The sequence below is a fragment of the Macaca thibetana genome, chromosome 7 (assembly GCF_024542745.1).
Source record: "Macaca thibetana thibetana isolate TM-01 chromosome 7, ASM2454274v1, whole genome shotgun sequence".
Lineage (NCBI taxonomy): Eukaryota > Metazoa > Chordata > Mammalia > Primates > Cercopithecidae > Macaca > Macaca thibetana.
In genome coordinates this window covers 126,223,358-126,242,340 of record NC_065584.1, presented here as the reverse complement: position 1 = coordinate 126,242,340, position 18,983 = coordinate 126,223,358, and the positions used below count along the sequence as shown (strand labels likewise).

At 42.6% G+C, this 18,983-nt stretch overlaps 2 protein-coding genes across 19 annotated transcripts in view; both read right to left on the bottom strand.

Moving 5' to 3' along the window:
- Positions 1 to 5,997, bottom strand: part of MAPKBP1 (mitogen-activated protein kinase binding protein 1) — a 53,198-nt gene extending 47,201 nt beyond the window's left edge. For 4 of the 5 annotated variants that reach the window (XM_050799369.1, XM_050799371.1, XM_050799370.1 and 1 more), the window contains exons 1-2: positions 5,904 to 5,997; positions 5,127 to 5,349 (exon numbers count right to left, since the gene is read on the bottom strand). In XM_050799369.1, coding sequence (XP_050655326.1) covers positions 5,127 to 5,240 — 114 coding nt within the window. In that variant the 5' untranslated portion in view covers positions 5,241 to 5,349; positions 5,904 to 5,997. Of the gene's footprint in view, positions 1 to 5,126; positions 5,350 to 5,903 lie in introns of those variants that run through there. The other variant, XM_050799373.1, reaches the window with a different exon arrangement.
- A 2,314-nt stretch (positions 5,998 to 8,311) lies between these two features.
- MGA (MAX dimerization protein MGA) overlaps positions 8,312 to 18,983 on the bottom strand; it is a 173,524-nt gene continuing 162,852 nt past the window's right edge. For all 14 annotated transcript variants that reach the window (XM_050799316.1, XM_050799326.1, XM_050799313.1 and 11 more), the window contains 4 exons: positions 17,775 to 17,886; positions 17,264 to 17,497; positions 15,201 to 15,377; positions 8,312 to 14,227 (listed from right to left, as the gene is read on the bottom strand). In XM_050799316.1, the coding sequence (XP_050655273.1) occupies positions 12,951 to 14,227; positions 15,201 to 15,377; positions 17,264 to 17,497; positions 17,775 to 17,886 (1,800 nt within the window). In that variant the 3' untranslated portion in view covers positions 8,312 to 12,950. The remainder of the gene's footprint in view (positions 14,228 to 15,200; positions 15,378 to 17,263; positions 17,498 to 17,774; positions 17,887 to 18,983) is intronic.

Genomic DNA, 18,983 nt, shown 5'->3' with positions numbered 1-18,983 from the left:
GACCAATGAAGAAGCACTGGACCTGCTGCTCTACCTGTTGAAAGGAAGGATTGATTTGGAAAATCTAGACATTCAAAAATATCAACGCTAAAAATCCACACTACCCAGTCTGGCTGTCATACTCACTTTTATTTCTTGCCTTCCTCACCCACCTTTTTTTTTTTTTTTTTTTTTAAAGGTAACAGAAGTTAAAGTAAAATCCACAAATGGGGTAATAAACACCCAAGAAGGTGGGCAGGTCTCATTCTACACCTCTACTGAGAATTGCTATGAAAAGGAAGCTGCCAGAAAACCTGGCTTTGTCCTGCACTAAACAATGGAGCCCAGAGGAGAGGCTTAGCCTGGAACAGTGGGAATGTAAAGTATAACATAACAAATCCTTCTGAAAACACTGTAGCTTTATTTCTTTAACAACACTGCAGTCTGAACATGAAGTAAAACCAACAGATACTCTGAGGATGAGTGGGGCAGACCATGTGCTCATAGAAGCTTAGTTTGAATAAACATAGCCCCAATTTCAAGCCCTGGACTGTTTTCTCCAAACAAAGGGTCAGTGATAACAGCATCAAGCCCAACTTCAGATCAGGGGGTTGGTGCAGAGGTCACAGAGGTCAGGCCAAAGCCTCATTTCTACCTGTTTTTTCACTAGTCAAGAAATGAAAATACACAGGTGACAAATGGAAGACATTCAAAATACCAGCAGGAAATAAGACATTGACTCAAATCCAAGAGGGGAACCTGCCCTAAATTGCAAACTGGAAGAGAGAAAAACTTGGAAAGCAGCAGTGCTGTTCCACTCTGAAATGAGTGAGGCCAAGTAGGTGAGAAGAGGTTTCGAAAGACAACTCCCCGCCTGAAGAGGCTGGGCTATTTTTAGACAGTAAAGGAAGAGGTATTGGGTCCAGGGAGAGATGCATCCTCTCTCTCCAATGAGAATCACTTTGAAGGCTGAGGGCAGCTGCAGGCACGGGAAGGAGGAATGAAATGGAGATCAAAGAAACAAAACTAGGAGAACACTGACATTTTTCATTGTATACCACCTGTTGTGAGGATCTCAAGACACTTCACAAGCCTTATTTCAAGAGATCTGAGAGAGAAAATTCAACAAGAGCTTGACCAAGGTCATTCACAAAGGGTGATGAGGGGCATAGCTGCTGGCCACAGCGACATCCACTCTTAGTCATCTATTCTATGTGGAGAGCTCAGAGCGTGTTCCCTGGAGCCTGGCACAGAGGCGAGCACCACTAGTCCCAGCTACTCAGAAAGTAAGGCAGGAGCTGGGCATGGTGGTTCGTGGCTGTAATCCCAGCACTTTGAGAGGCTGCGGCAGGAGGATCCCTTGAGGCCTGGAGTTCGAGACCAGCCTGGGCAACAGAGTGAGACTCTGTCTCTACAAAAAACAAAAATAACTGGCTGGGCATGGTGGCTCAAGCTCGAAGTACCACTACACAACTATACAGGAAAAAAACTTGGAGACAAAAATAGAGAAAGAAGAATTAGATTTACAATTAAAAAAACACAACTAGAAGAAAGTCATCTTACCCATTGTTTCCAGAAGGAATAATATAACCTAGATCTGATTAATGGCTCTTAAGGAGGAAGATCTCAATATCTCCTTCGGTTACTTTTTAAAAATCTAGCAACCCTCCAGCGCAGACAATCCTTTTGTAACCCTAACTTAAATCTTGCCTGCTGGGCTTCGGTCCATTTCTGTCCTTTGTCCTTGAAAACAAGCCCAGCTCCCCCCACATAAAAATCTTTCAGAAACTTCTAAGAGGAGGAGGGTTAGCTACCAAGATCACACACATTTGCTTCTTAAGGAAAACACACCCCAACTTAGAGATGAGAGGCAGGAATTGACATGTCTACAGGCTCTGAACTTGGGGCTTTACTGGTAACTTCAAGTCACACTTCACCAAGACTAAGCTGATTTAACATAAAACTTTAAATCAGTCTTTTCCAATGTACTCCACTGAAGAGACTTCCCTCCCTTCGAAAAAGCTTAATGAAAATCTCAGCACTCATCTACTCTCTTTGCTGTAACTTAAATGTCCACCTCCACTGGCTCTCGCACACCAGCGTTTAGCCATATTTTTTAACTAGGTTTCTCCTGAATTAAGAACCCTTTACTAGAGCACTGCTTTCTACATACGTGGACTTCTTCTCTCTTACGTCCTTCACACCTAATTAGGTTGCATCTCTACTTCTTTGTCACCTTTTCATTAATCCTAGTTTTGATTTCTCTTCTAAAGAGGTCATAAATTCGTCCTGATTATTTTATTCACCTAGATGTCCAAGTTTATCCCGCACTATATTTGACATCTTTAAATTATTCTTTTTTTTTTTAAGTACTTACTTTCTATTTTACACTGTCCTAAACGATGTGATGTAAAGGAAATAATGAACATGACCCCGATCCTTAGGAAATGAAGACATACATAAAACAACAATAAGATATTGGTTTCAAGGTCGGGGGCTAGTCACAGAAAGCCCTGTGGCTCTGATAAATACAGAATTGGACCTAAAAATAAGTGTAGAATTTGGTGTAAAGGAGAAGACTACTTTAGATAGAAACAATAGTATAATTCAAAGCAGGAGGCAATCTGAAGTAAGAGCTGCATAAAGGCTTTCTGACATTTCCTTCTTTGCCCCCCAAAAGGGGCGTGTGCCTTTTTGTCTTCAAATTTTATTTGAGAATTAGCTATCCATGAATCACAAATTTCCTTTTATCCTGATTACCCACAGCCACCACATATTAGAGCAACTCACAGAGCTTAATACGCCTGGTCCACAGAGCTTAATACACTAGAGTATTCACAAGGCAGGCTTTTAGAATAATCTTAGGTAGAGACCTTTTACTAAGGAGTGTGGGGAGTCTGGCATCTCTAGGGTCCTGGGCACACAAAGACAGCTACGCCTCTTGGGTGCTAAAGATATGCACCAGTCATTTTGCTGCCAGACCATTCAAGGGTCATTCAACTTCAGCTAAGTATTTCATACACAGCTTCAGGACAGACAAAGCCATCTAAAGCAGTCTGAAGCACTGAATTCCTATTTTAAACAGGGAATGGGTAAATGGTCTTGCCAGGGATGCCCCTTTTCCACTGTTTTCCTGGAGAGCTCTTCTCCACCTGCCTTAGGACTCACAGTTCAAGCATCCCTTCCTCTATGAAGCCTTTCCTTTTTTTTTTTTTTTTTTTTTTGAGATAGAGTTTTGCTCTGTTATGCAGGCTAGAGTGTACTGGCGGGATCTCAGCTCACTGCAACCTCGGCCTCCTGGGTTCAAGCAATTCTCCTGCCTCAGCCTCCCAAGTAGCTGGGATTACAGGCGTGCACCACCACGCCTGGCTAATTTTTGTATTTTTAGTAGAGACCAGGTTTCACCATCTTGACCATGCTGGTCTCAAACTCCTGACATAGTGATCCACCCGCCTTGGCCCCAAAAAGTGCTGAGATTACAGGGGTGAGCCACCATGACCAGCCTGTGAAGCCTTTCCTAATTCCTCTAAACTGAGTTAGGTTGCCTCCCCTGTGCTTCCATTAACAACGTACACATACTTCTAGAGCAGCACTTAACCACACTGTGTTTTAATTGTTTACATGTCTGACTAGCCATAAGCTCTTTGATGGCAAGGGTAATGTTTTACCCATAACTGATTGCACACTTAATAGGCACTCAATAAACACTTGTTAAATGCATTAATAATGGGTGATATTGGAAGTCTTAAAGAATGGCAACATACTTTCTGGATTCCAGACCAAAATTACAGTAAGAATTAACAATGAAGGCTAAACTCTTATTATACATTTCTACTACATACACCATTCCTGGCCAGAAAAAGAGGCCAAAGATTTGAGAAGATTGTTCTAACAGTGCTGATCACTGCCAAGTTACCAGCCAAGAATAAGAGCACTTGCAGTATTAAGAATGAACAGAGTCATATCTAAAACAATTTCTACATTTCAGGCTTATTTGCCTGCCTCAGAAGAATAGAAACAATGATGAATAAGAGACCTTGGAAGGGTCACAATGTCCACCGATCACAAAACCTTGTAGCAAACTGTGATTCAACACAACTTCTGCTGAAATATACAGGAAAGTTGTTCACCTTCGTACCAAACCTACTCCAGGTTCTGCTAATGAATACAGGGCTGAACTAAGTCCTCCCAGAACCCTGCCAGTTGTACAGTGGCATTCTAAATCATTCCTCATGGGATTTACTCATCACTGAAGAGATACAGGCAAAGCAATACAATGCTGTGGTCTCAAATGCCTCTCCCAGTAACAACCTCGTATCTCACAAGGCTATTGTGTTTACAGGCTACTAATAAGACACAAAATCTGATCTGATCCTGTGGGAATAAAGCCCTGGTCTCAAGTGATTAAACAAATGTAGTCTACTTCTGGGTTCCCAAAGTTGTGGGGTTTATTTAGTTGAAGAAAGCATAAGGACCAAAACCCAGACAAGTGAAGGGATGGAAAGGAACTTTGCCTCTGAGGATCATCTGCAGCCTTGGCATATAGTGAATGAGATAAGCAATGCTCAAGGGCCATCCAGAACTTTTTGCTGACAGATATCTGGCTTCTTGCATGTTATCATTCCTAAGAAGCCAAGATGCTCCAGTTAGCCTCTTGAAGGGCCAAAAAAAATTTGTTTTGACCCTAGGCAAGAGCAATTACCAAGCCAGTAACTCTGACTAGGTGTTTTAGCTATTTCTTTCTGCCACTACAGTCTTACATAACCCCAGCTGTTACATTAACACCTGCAGCTACATTAGTCACACCTTAGCCCTTCACAAGGTATGTGTTCCTACTGTCCTTTCCCAAGAAGGGAAACTGAGTCATAGCATATCAACTGGCTTCCCAAGCACATGCTTAGTGTAAAGTGAGGCCTCAATTGAACCCAGGTGGCCTTCCTACTATTCACCTCTTCTCATGGATGAATCTCAGCATGCCCACCCCTGCTGCTTTTTCCTTCAACCTAAATTGCCTGCACAGATCCCATGTGATCCTTTAGAGTAAACAAGAGCTTCTAGTTATCTTTACCAAGAAACAGGAAGGTTAACGAGGAACATGGAGCAGGAGAGGGTGGGTTTGGAAAGAGGTGGCTCCCAACAGGACTCACCTTGGAGCTGAGGTCCTCTCGTCGGTTTCCTGCCTTATTTCTGCGCAGTTTGATGGATGGAGATCTCAACAGATTCTTGATCCGGCTGGTAATGGTTGACCCTTCCACAGCCATTATGACGAGAAACCCCTTGGGACAGTCCCCGGCACAGTCCTGGGTCCTGTCTCAACAGCGGCACTGTCTTCCCACTCCACAGGGCTTCCCAATATGCCCTCTCACTGACCTGAGATGGCAGAAGCCAAGTATAACAGTGTCTTACCTTCTGCCTAGCGAAGTCTGCAGTTTTTACCTCTGGGTATTGCTCTCACCATTTTCCTCACCCCCACCTTCTAGCCCTGCACAGTTTCTTGCAACGTCGGAAGGAAAGGCTCACGAAAAAGGGGGGAAATCCTAAGCCACTAAGAAATGCCAGGCCCACGCCCGCCAGAGGCGTTTAACTGGCGAGATGGATGGGATGGGCCCTAGTTGGTCTCGTGGACGATCTGGTTCCCGTTAATGCCCAACTGCTCCCATGGCAACTGTAGAGTCCAACGGAGGAGGCCGCCGAGACCACCAGGGATTTCCGCAGGCCTGGACACCTGCGCTAGCGCCGGTGGGGACTCGGCGCGGCGGGGCTCGCCGCAGCCCACAACTCGTTCTGCCGCGGGAGCCTCCCTCCCCCACTCCCTATCTTCCAGAGCTCGCTCTCCGCCCTCCACAGCGGCTTTGGACCTTTATCTTTCACCCGCCTCTGAGGCCCCTGCTACTCGTCAGCGCCCCCGTTCGGGCCAGCCTCACCAGCCTCGGCGAGCAAGGGCCACCCCGCTCACAGCGCCCTCGGGCATCGCGTTCGGCAATTTCAGCTCCGCCGCTGTAGCGGCAGTGGTAGAGGCAGCAGCAGGAGCTATGGTGGCACGATCGGCTCAAAACGCGAACTACCGCCTGGGCCAAGCTGCGCGCCAGGTGGGCGGAGCCGATGCGAGGGGCGCGGCCTGTAGTCAGGAGAGCGCTTCCAGAGTGGACGAGCAAGATTTACGGGGGCGGAGCCAATGAAAGGGCCCAGGAAGCAGACGGCTTGGGACTAGAGAACCACGGAATCCGCACAATTGCGGGTACCGCTTTTAGAGGAAGGTCAACAGAACATGGCTTCAGAATTCAGAGAACCAAGCCTTTTATGGTATTATCAGGCCTGGTCCCCCATGTAACTGCACTTCCCAGAGCCCCAAGACGATAACCACGCCTCCAGAGTGTTAAGGTTGCCATTTGATAGGCCCGAGGGACCGTAGCTGAAACTCGTAGCTCAGAATTACAAGACTGAGCTACAGCCTAAGAGCTCTGCTGCCAGCGACCACAAGTGTTGAGATTTAAAGCGCCTGAAGTAGTTTCTGCTCGCAGCCAGTCCGGCACGTAGACTCAACGTGGAAAGGATTATTCTGAATAACGCAATTTAATAGCTAAGAATTTAATAGTGTTTTTGCACTGGGCAACCTGATTGGTCATTATGAAAGGGGAAAGGGTGGCCTCGAACAGAAAGGGTGGCCTCGAACAGAGCTTTGGGGCGTGCGGGGGCAAGAGAAGACAAGTGAATGTGCTATGTTAATAATACTGCAGGTTTCATGGTTTCTTTAGCCTCCGACGTCCCATTGTGCTTCCTCAGCTAAAGCTGACCAGCAGCACTTCGTTGCTCCAGATCTTTCCTCGTTCCATTTACTTGTGAATCCTTTTCTCTAGGGCTGTTCCTTGCTGAGGTCACTGTAGAGCTTGCTGATACTAGATCGAGGGGTAGTTTTTCTAACTCATGTCGGGGGAGGCAGAGGGAATACACGGAAATGTTACATGAAATATGTATTTCCTCTGTATTCTCCACTTACTACCATAATTATGAAAAAGCCTAACCCAGAGACTTGGGCCCCAAGGGAATAGTACACTGGTGTGTCCGTCTCACCCTATCCAGATCTTTTGAATCCCTGTGGAGATGACATGTGTCTGCAAGAGGGAAGAACCTCTAAGAAATTATTATACCTTATGAAAAAGCCTAAGCCAAAGACAAGGGACCCAAGGGAATACTACACTGGTCTGTCTCACCCTACCCAGATCTTTTGCAGCCCTGTGGAGAAGACATGTGATAGCAAGAGGGAAGAACCCCTAAACTCATTGCTTGTGTACAATGGTGAGCCTTGTACAGCCAAGTGGCAAAGCACATATGTTCTTGTGTATACTGTAGCCACATACTAAAAATGAGATTTGTAAAGCTCACAAGTTGACATGGAGATGATGGATGTCATCTCCTGGAAGGCCAACTGGCAATAACATGTGGCCTTCTTCCCTTCAACCATGCAACTGCAAATATTATGAAACATAAAATACGATTTTCACATTTATTTCCCAAGTCTGGAGAAAGGCAAGAACCATTAGCTACAATATGCAAGAGATAGTTGGTTCCCTCAACCTCTTGCTAGTTACATGATGCAACCTCTCCATGGGAGTAAAAGCTAATAAATGGTGCCACCTGGTGTCTTTACTTGCATGCTGCAGACCACAGCAGCTGCCATCTCCACGCATTAAACTAGAGTAAAAATGTGCCCAAAGAGCCATCCCTAATCCTCTCCAGATCATTCTGGTGTCCACTAACGGTTTTCTCACCTAATCACTCATGGCCAGGTAAATGGTTTACGAAGTATCATTGGTCATTTCTTTCATGAAAAACAACTGAAAGCAGTGTAATGAGGATTTCTTAAGTCTGAAACCTGGGTACTTTCTGTCTTAGGCCAAAGCCACACTTTTTTTTTTTTTTTTAAACAGAGCCTCACTCTGTCGCCAGGCTGGAGTGCAGTGGTGATCTCAGCTCACTGCAATCTCCGACTCCCGGGTTCAAGCCATTCTCCTGCCTCAGCCTCCCAAGTAGCTGGGATTACAGGCACGCGCCACCATGCCCAGTTAATTTTTGTATTTTTAGTAAAGACAGGGTTTCACCATGTTGGCCAGGAGGTCTCGATCTCCGGCTCACGATCTGCCCGCCTTGGCCTCCCAAAGTGCTGGGATTACAGGTGTGAGCCACCACGCCCGGCCCACACATTTTTAATTCTTCACAATTCAGTCCAACTTTTATTGTCTAGGTACTATGCTGCCTTTGAGATACCAATATAGAAATAGGCTATAGGCTATTCCCATTCTTCATTAATTCCTCAGAAAATAACAGTCCCAGGTCTAATATGAACAGAAGCATTATTCACTTTTCTCCACTCAGATTTACAGCCATTGTATACATTTCAATGACCACATGATCCCATTAAATTATAATACCATATTTTTACTGTACCTTTCCTATGTGTAGACACACACTTACCATGTGTTAAAACTGCCTATGATATTCAGTGCAGTAACATGCTGTACAGATTTGTAGCCTAGGAGCAACATAGCCTAAGGGTGTGGTTAAGCGACACTATCTAGGTTTGTGTAAGTACAGTCTACTCTATGATGTTTGCAGAACAAAACCACCCAAGCTGCATTTCTCAGAACATATCCCCATCATTAAGTGATGCAAGACTCTACTTGCAATCCCAATCCTCCAAAATGCAGTTAACTCTTCGTATTTCATCATCCATACACTATTTAACACTTTATTCTGCTTTTATATGTCCTAAACATCTATACATAGTGTTTGCCAGCTTCTGAAATTCTAGATGTCTGGGAATAGATGTTAAACAGTTCTGTTTAGCACTATACTCATTAGATCAAATTTTAAAATTCACCCTAGGCATAACATGCAAATATGGTACAATTATAAGATCCTGGGAAACAGGCTAAACATTTGCTCATCAATTCAAATATTTATTGAGCACCTTTACATGCAAGGCACTGTGCAACAGCTGAGACCAATGATTGCGGTTGGAAACAGAATGGATCTCAAAACCATACTTCCAAGACTGCTTTCCTATTATCTTTTCTACCAGCAGTTTACAATAGAAATTAGTAGAGTTTAGATTTGTCTCAAAATTTCCAACTCATCCCATAGTCTTCCCATCCTCTTAATGCACTACCATCACTATTCTACTCAACACTTATGTGTAAGAGCAGCTCAGTCATGTAATATTAGCTATGCCTCAAATAAAAAGTTGTACTTACCAAATTATTTCCCTCTATTCCAAAAAAATGCATTTTAACTGATTTTTTTCCTCCAACTGGCAGTGAGTCTGAGTATCTTAGCCTTAATTTTCTCTGCACCTAGATATTTGTGTCCATGTAAAATTTCATTAGTAGGCCGGGCACAGAGGCTCACGCCTGTAATCCCAGCACTTTGGGAGGCCGAGCCAGGCGGATCACAAGATCAGGAGATTGAGACCATCCTGGCTAACACGGTTAAACCCCGTCTCTACTAAAAATACAAAAAAATTAGCCAGGCGTGGTGGCGGACGCCTGTAGTCCCAGCTAGTCGGGAGGCTGAGGCAGGAGAATGGCGTCAACCCAGGAGGCGGAGCTTGCAGTCAGCCGAGATCGCACCACTGCACTCTAGCCTGGGCGACTCCGTCTCAAAAAAAAAAAAAGGAAAAGAAAAAAAAAATTATCTAAACCACTAAACCCAAAATAACACGGATTGTCTTTCTTGTGTGTTCAAAACATTTTCAAACTTGTTATGGAAGAGTCTAGCATCAGGGATTTCATAATTCCAGGAAAAAACTACTGCATTTACTATAAAATTACACAAAGTGAACAATTTGTATGAAGCTTATATAACTGGACTTGATCTGTTAGTGACCTTAATAGATTAAGAGTAGTTGGATGTCTAAAGGATTCCTTTAAGCATTTTTGTTAACTGTCAAACCCTTTAACATATCCTCCCTTAAGAACACCTACTGTCCTTTACCACTAAGACTGTGTTTGTGTACCTTTACTCCCCAAGGTTAACAGGTAAACTGCCTTGCTCATACTGACACTAGAATGATTTTAGAATGACTTCTAAAACAAATACTTGCCATCAGGTTGCACACAATTTTGAAGCCTCCATGTAAAACATGCTACAAGGATTAGAATACCAAAAACCTCCCCCAAATGGCAAATCAGAAACTTTGAGAAAAGGAAAGGATTCCTATGATAAAACCACTTCAGTGGCAGCTCTCTCGAATATGTCTTAGGGAATTAGATTTCTCTACTCCAAGTTGGCACAAACCTCCCAACACCAAGTTCTGCTTTAATTATTTTAACTGATTTATTTCAGGTTTATATATTCTACCTTTCAATCACCAAACTTCTGTTCTTAGATTTCTAAAAAAATAGTCACTTTTCGAAAGCAGAAAAGGAAAGATATATATATTTAATATATAAAAGAAAATGCTAAATCTGACATAATTATATTCTTAAAAACATTCCATTTATTTACAGATGTATAAAAAGGCGAATTATTGGTCTACTGAGATCATGCTTCTTATAGTGTTAGGGTGAGAGCTCACTGTCTTCCACGTTCCTCAACTCCTCTCACTCAACTTCACCTTTCATAATCACACATGTAATATTCATAGATCAGTTCCCCCTAGGGTAAGGTTAAAGGGTAGGAGTTTTTGGAGATTTTAGATTTCTGTCAAGACTGCAGGATTGTTCTGAAGACTAAGCCCTCCTCAAATTATCCCTGACAACACCTAGCTCTAAGAGGTCTTGAGAACACGGTATCTTGGGGGTTAGAATGATATCTGCAGCCTTCCCCCTAAAACGCCTGGAATCATCCCTCATTTCCATCTTCATACAACTCTCATCAAGAGTCAAGTATCTCCAATCAAGAATCATTACCTATTTACCTATTTTCTTCTTTAAAAAAAAAAAAAAAAAGGAAGTGTTAAGCTAAAATGGTCCTTCTTTTCCTGAGGATTGTTCACTCACTTGCCTGCTCCTTGGCTGACCCTCAAAAGCCACAAAAAGAGCCTTGGGAAATCAGGAGGAAATGTAGGGAAAAGACAAGCAAGAAAATAATGGGAAACTGCTATACCTGAATTAAAGTACTAGCATCTCTAAGGACAATTATTAGCAGGGGAGACAGGTGCTGGATTCCTTGGCTAAGGCATTGAATGAAATCTGCTGGGTAAAGAGTGGAAGGATAATGAGAAGCTGAGGAGCACTCTTTACCTACTTCAAGCTTCTTTAGTAACCTTTAGAGGAGGGAAGGTTAAGTGCTGATGAGCAGATCTAGAAAGGCAAGCAGCACAAAACCAACAAGAATTTGCTCCCACTGCAATTTGCAGAGGAAGTTCTTCCACCGTTTTCAATCTGTTGATTACCAGAGTTAACAGGGAACCAACCATGGAAATAATAATTCACTGGCTAGATCCAAACCAAAGTTGGTCTCACAACCTAGGTCTGAAGATACGCTGAGTGGGATTTGGGATAAACAAGACAGGAGATAGAGAAGAAATAGCATCACCTAGGCACGGCCCAGGCACTGGAAGCTCTTGTGTTAGTGTTGTAACAACACAAGCAAATCCTGTCAATGAAGACAGAACAGGGGTTACATTCCAAAATATAATTATTTAAGAAAGGCAAAATGCAGCAGCTAAATCCCAGTCTATACAGTTTCAGAATAGTGATTCTTGCCCCCAGGAGTTTCCAAGAGACCCCTCAAGTGCACCATGATTATTTACAAACTAGATAGGAAACATCATTTCTATACTCAATACAAATCTCATCTTCTAGGTTGAAAACTTCAGCCTTTGAGAAATCTATGAAAACAACTATACAAAAATATAAATATCTTTACAGACTGTCAGTCCTTCATATCCTGACAGCTAATGAGTGAAAAAGCTCTACACATCATTGAATCCATGGTTGCAGATAAAAAATATATCTTGTGATTCAAATACTGCCTTATTTCCCTGGTAAAGAGTGCCTACTGTGACTTTTCTTTACATCCTGTGCAGGTAATAGTGAATGAAACCTTCAAGCACCAGGAGGCTGGTTTGATTTGGGAAATTTCCAGCCCCATGATTTTTTATTTTGGCCACTGTCTCTGGTCTGGGGGGATAATGCATTTTATTTTAGCCGTCTCTTGAGTGACGTAATTTGTGGAAGGGGTAGGGCTCCCTCTATGCCTACCTCCAAAATATATATTCCCAGTAAAAATCCCTGGTACTGCAAAATGAGCTTTTCAATGCCCACAAAAATAATAAGGGAGAACTACTATTTTTTTAAGATCTCAAAATATTTAACTTAATAGTAAAAGTTAAAAGCATCCCTACTTTACCGAAGGCTTGAATTTGTTAATTCTGATTGAAAAGGTGAGGGAATGGGAGCTACTTGGGATATGAAAAAAGAAAATTTTGCTGAATGACACAAAGTCCTTCACTTTGGTATTCCATGGTACACATCCTCTCTCTCCCTATTCTTGAAACATCAACTAAAAAGTATCTCTTCTAGATCCCTTTGCACAAGTCCATCACATTCCTTAGATTTCAGACTTAATTCAACAGCTACAAGCTACAGTTCAGTCCACAGCAACTCCAAAGTTGCAAACAGCTCTTTCGCTTGTGGGGGAAGAACTAGAAACCACTGTGGAGCCAGAGTCCTGTTATAAATTCCTTGGGTAAGAGGGGCACCTCGTGTTCAGTAATGGATCACATCTTCTTAGAGAGGATGAGGGGACCCAGCACCACAAGTGAGGTAACACATTTTAACATGATCAGAATTTCAGAGTACTTCTTAATACCAGGGTCAGCACCCTACCCCCTTTCTCCCATCATTATCCACTGCATCATCCAAGTCAAGGATCCAAGTTCCAAGACACAAACAAACAGATGCCTGCAGAGAAAGGAGGTGAGATCAGTTTCCCCTCACAGCCTGGCTTCTGCTTAAGGACAAGTAAGTTCATTTCCCTGCAGAACTTGGTGAGGCCCCCGAGTTGCCCAATTTAGCCACAACAGGTGCCAATGTAGGCATCACCTTGCTTTCCCGGCCTTCCGGGTCATTCCCTGTTAAGTTCATTTTGTGTCCAACTGACCCAACTTTGGCAGCTATAGGTGCCAAACAAGGCATCACCTTGAGACTCTGACCATCTGCATCACTGGAAGGATTAGCTACTTTTAAACCTAGAGGGGCCAACTTTGGCATAGGCCTCCACAAAGTATCTGTGCTGTTGCTGTTCTCCAGGCCAGTCTTCATGTGTAGGGTGGGGGGTGAGGACACACTTTCAGGCTCTGCAAGGAGGCCAGAAGTATTCTTCCCTCCATCAATAGCTTTTTTGTTGGAAAGGAGGGAATCCTTTATTTCAGAGTCAATAACAATCTTAAGGACATCTGGTTCAGAGGCTGGTTCTGCAAGTTGTTTTTCATTCTCAGAAAAGTCATCATCTTCCAAGTGCAAGAGGAGGGGACTGATAGAGTCACTCTCCCCTTGAACATCAGGCAACTCCTTCAAACCAGTTCCCAAGTGCTCAACCTGGAAAGCTGCTCTGTTTCCAGAAGTAACCTTACTGATAAAAGCCCGCCGAGCATCCCCTGGGAACTCTGTATCCATAGAGCTGGGTAGTTCAGCCAGGCTAACAGAGTCATCATTTAGTTGTTGATTAAGGAAGGCAATTTCATTGAGCAGTGAAGTCAGTGTCTCATCAGTATCATCCTCATCTTCCATGTTAGTTAGCAGTTCACTGGAATCAAGAGCTGCTTCCTCTATAGCTGATGTTACTTTCCTCAGTTCCATCTCTATGCTTGAGTCCTTGAGATCTTTCATCTTTAATTTATGAAATGAAGACTCCTTTGACTTCACTCTCTCCCCTCTTGATTCACTCTCTTTCCATTTATACTGAATCCCTCTCATATCACCAGAAATCTTTTTAGGTAAGAACTCTTGTGCTTTCTGCATACTGGAAACGTCAACTATTTGTGGATAAACAGAATCTTTGTTTGCCAGAAAAACCTGCGTTGGACCCAACATCACTCTGCCATCTCTGTTTCCTCTGGAAGAGGTTCTACTCTTATCCTCTAAGGAATTATCTTCATTCCTGACGGTGTCTTTCAGATGGTCAGATGGCTTGCCATCAGGAACTTCATGAGGATATTTGCTGCCACCCATATCTACCAAACCTCCCTCTGTGGCCAATGATGTCACATTAACAATTCGTGGCATCATAAATAAGTCGTCGTTTTCTGAAAAACAAAAATTAAAAAAAGAAAAATTCATTTAGATCTACAGAGTTAGCATCTCTCTCTCTCTGTCATACCATATGACCATCTTAGGGAGTTGTAGTCTAAATTCAGCACTCTACTTTTATCAAGATGAAAGAAGTATCAGTTCTTCAAATTACTGACCTAACCCAATAAGAAAAAACTCAACTAAAATCCAACCAAACGGCTCTTTCCACCATTTTTTAAAGTTCCATTTAATTATTTTATAGAAATGCTCCCCCAAGTTAATTCTTGTCCTAAGGCAGAAATACATCTTGATTCTGTTCACCCAATTAACTGCTACTTAGCACAGAAAATGAAGCCCTAGAGGCAGCATAGGAACTAGGAAAAGATGAGTCCTCCAGAGTGAGTCTGGCAAGAGGTAGAGACAAGGAATTTTGGCTGGCAATAGCAATAAAGTAATGAGGATCTTCATATTACTAAAGAGACACTTTTACCTTAATAGACCCTTACCTTTTACCTAATATTACTAAAGAGACCCTTCTACCTTTATCACATAATCACCCAAGTGAGAATTCTCTTTCAACTTTACCCTTTGCCCCAAAACAGAGTAGTGCTCAAAGTGAATGAGGCTCGTAATGCAGGACTGTTATCATCTCTGAGTACCACAAGAAACTGACAAATATTTATCAACACCAAGACCTAAGACTGTGATTATTTAACATCTTCCTTTCCCTCTGACATCTTTTTTATTCTTCCTCTTAGAAATTACTAGAGTTCACAAAATGGTGCTCAATACCAGGTGTAAAACACACCAAACAGTACCGTAACTCAAGCCAAATATGTTCTAAAAATAGGGCCACCTCTTACCAAGGCAAATGCCAACGGAATAGCTCTTTTTCATTACAGAACACATCCAAAGCCTTCCTTGGTCACTGTGAGATGCTAGAGATAACTTTATCACTTCCCATAGAGGACAACACTTATGACATACCTGGTAGAGCCACAGCACTACTGGCAACTTGAGGCTTAAGATCAGATTCTAAGAGATCAGGAGAAACAGTTACCACTGGTCCTGAGAATAGGGGACCTTTTAGGGTGAGCAATTGCCCTTGTGGAGTCATCACAAGATTGGCAGAGGTGTGTGGAGTGTTCGAGGGTGAGGTATTTTCTGCAAGAAGATCAGAAATTAGTTACAGATAAAAGGCAGTCACAGCTGGGTGTGGTGGCTCATGCCTCTAATCCCAGCACTTTGGGAGGCTGAGGCAGGCAGATCACTTGAGCCCAGGAGTTCAAGACCAGCCTGGGCAACACGGTGAGACCCCATCTCCATCTCCACAAGAAAATTTTTTTTTTAATTAAGCGGGTGTGGTGGTGTGCACCTGTGGTCCCAGCCACTAGGAAGGCTAAGGTGGGAGAATTGCTTGAGCCCAGGAGATCAAGGCTGCAAGCGAGACACTGCGTTCCAGCCTCAGCTACAGAGTGGGGCCCTGTCTCAAAACAAAACAAAACACCCACACCAGATTTTTCTGGCTCATACACTGGGCTATCCAAACATCCAAAGAGTAAAAAAGAATATACCTTTTTTTTTTTTTTTGAGATGGAGTCTCACTCTGTCGCACAGGCTGGAGTACAGTGGTGTGATCTCGACTCACTGCAGCCTCCACCACCCAGGTTCAAGTGACTCTCCTGCCTCGGCCTCCCAAGTAGCTGGGACTACAGGTGTGCACTACCACACCCGGCTAATTTTGGTATTTTTAGTAGAGACAGGGTTTCACCATGTTGCCCAAGGCTGGTCTCAAACTCCTGAGTGCAAGCAATTCTCCTGCCTCTGCCTCCCTGAGTGGTGGGATTACAGGCATGAGCCACCGTGCCCAGCCAGATATACCATTCTTTAAGAATATAAGTAACACATAAAATCAATATAGCTTTACTTCCAAAATCAAGATGGTAATAAGAATTTAAGACCAATTTACTTTGGCTTTGGCTTTTTTTTTATTTTTCTTTTGAGACAGAATTTCGCGCTTGTTGCCCAGGCTGGAATGCAATGGCACGATCTCAGCTCACCACAACCTCACACTCCACCTTCAGGGTTCAAGCGATTCTCCTGCCTCAGCCTCCTAAGTAGCTGAGATTACAGGCATGCACCACCACACCTGGCTAATTTTGTATTTTTAGTAGAGACAAGGCTTCTCCATGTTGGTCAGGCTAGTCTCAAACTCCCGACCTCAGGTGATCTGTCAACCTCAGCCTCCCAAAGTTCTGGGATTAAAGGCATAAGCCACCGTGCCTGGCCTACTGTTTCTTAATAGCAATGTATTAGTAAGTGATCTGATGAAAAATATAGCCTGATTTGACAAAATTAAATTTTACAAAAAATTTCCCATTTATTGGTCTCAGCTAGACCCAACTTATTAAACCCATCAGCAGAACTGTAGGGAAATCACGAAGTATAAAGTCTGAAAAGATTAAGTTTAAAAAACTACTCATTAAAAATACATGACTATAGACTAATATGTTACCAGGACTGGTAACTTCTCAGGATTTGCATGAGTGCGTATTACAACCAGAAACCAAAATCTAATGTAGCTAATATTCTATTTTTTATACAACCCATCTTTAATTCATTTAATTAAAACTAAAACTGTGGGCTCGGTGTGGTGGCTCATGCCTGTAATCCCAGCACTTTGGGAGGCCGAGGTGGGTGGATCACTTGAGGTCAAGAGTTCGAGACTAGCCTGGCCAACAGGGCAAAATCCCATCTCTACTAAAAATTTAAAAAATTAGCTGGGCATGGTGGTGCACGCTGTAGTTCTAGCTACTCAGGAGGCTGAGGCAGGATAATCGCTTGAACCCAGGAGGTGGAGGTTGCAGTGAGCTGAGATCACGTCACTGCACTGCAGCCTAGGTGACAGAGCTGTCTCAAAAACAAAAAACAAAACAACAACAACAACAAAAAAAAACAAAACTAAAAATGTGGACAAGAGAAGATGGTCAGTCCAGTAAAGTCAACTGATACAAATCTACATTAAGGAAAGCAAAGAATCTCCCTCCTACCTGTAGCCTGGTCTTTTTTTCTGGAAAGAATCAAAGGTTTCCCCCTCCTGTTATTTATAAACATCTGTCCAAGATCTACAGATGATGTAGAAGATCCTTCCTGCTGTTTGCTAATTCTGGAAGACATGTCAAACTCATCTGATCCCATCTTCTTTTTTCTTTTTTGTGCCTCTAGCGCTTGCTGTTTTGCATAAATATACTCTAGCTTCTTCAGGACCACTTCTTCTGTCTTACCTATAGGTTGACAGATAATACATTAGTACTTTCTGCATTACCCCACATAATGAGAAACAGAGTCAATGGAAATCTAGTCGCTTTAACAATATTCCCAAAAACTATGGAAAGTAAGGTGATTACAATTCACAAGAAACAACCCACCCAGTCAGAGGATAACTGTGCTGTGAACTGTGGGAGTCAAGCTTTCAATTAAGTATCTGAAAGATCTACTGAGGATTTCTCCTTGCTGAAGCTATAATTATGCTCTTTACCAGAGATTATTTACTTATCTCACCTGAAAGAGACGATACTTTCCGTATGAGAATATTCCTTTTTCGAGTCAGGAGATTTTTCTGTCCTATCAATTTGTCTGCCTGATCTGTTAGCCCCTGAATTTCACTGAAGGCCTAGAATAGAAATAGTGGTATTATTGAAAATTGATTCACTCTTTCTTTAAACACAGGTAAGGTCTACACAATTCTCTAATGAAAAAAAAAAAAACTTAATCTAACATCTTAAGAGAATTTTTAAATTCCATTAACAATTGTTGATGTTTCAGAAATTATTTTTTGTTAAACTGTAAGAGGGTTTCTGGCTTACACTTTTAAGGAACGTGACCATGATTATTTCCAAAGAGCATCACTGAATGGTAGTAGGTATTCCACTACTGCAAGGAGATACAAAACACTTGTGCTCTGCTTAGATTTTAATAATCAACTTCAAGATCATCTTCTAGTCTAACCAAAATCTGGCTGAAATAACTTTGCTCTAGAGGGATATGACTGCTTATCTTGTCCTCTTCCAGCTTCTACTTAAGAACAATTTAAATGAAATACTTTAGATATTCTACACACAAAGTTAAAACTTCTGCTCCCTTGAATATTTCAGATTTTCTTTTAAAATGACTGTCAACTGTTAAGCATATTAAAATATCACTTATGCTATGCTTTACACTGTGATAACCTGTACTAAGTGCTATCAAGAACACCAACGTAAAGAGACATTCTTTACGTCTCATGGTCAACATGGCTAACCAGAGTTTCTGACTCTATCTGAAGAAAGGAGAGCTGTGCCCATTTAAGAACCTGACTTTCGGCTGGGTGTGGTGGCTCATGCCTGTAATCCCAGCACTTTGGGAGGCAGAGGTGGGCAGATTACTGGAGGTCGGGAGCTCGAGACCAGCTTGACCAACATAGAGAAACCCTGTCTCTAATAAAAATACAAAAATACAAACTTTACTACTGATCTACTAAAAATACAAAATTAGCCAGGTGTGGTGGTGCATGCCTGAAATCCCAGCTACTTGGAAGGCTGAGGTAGGAGAATCACTTCAACCCATGAGGCAAAGGTTGCGGTGAGCCAAGATCGTGCCATCATACTCCAGCCTAGGCAACAAGAGCAAAACTCCGTCTCAAAAAATAAAAAATAAAAAAATAAAAAAAAAAAAAGAAACTGACTTTCAATGAAAAGCTCCTGTGACTTAGCATAATGATTTTCCCCCTAA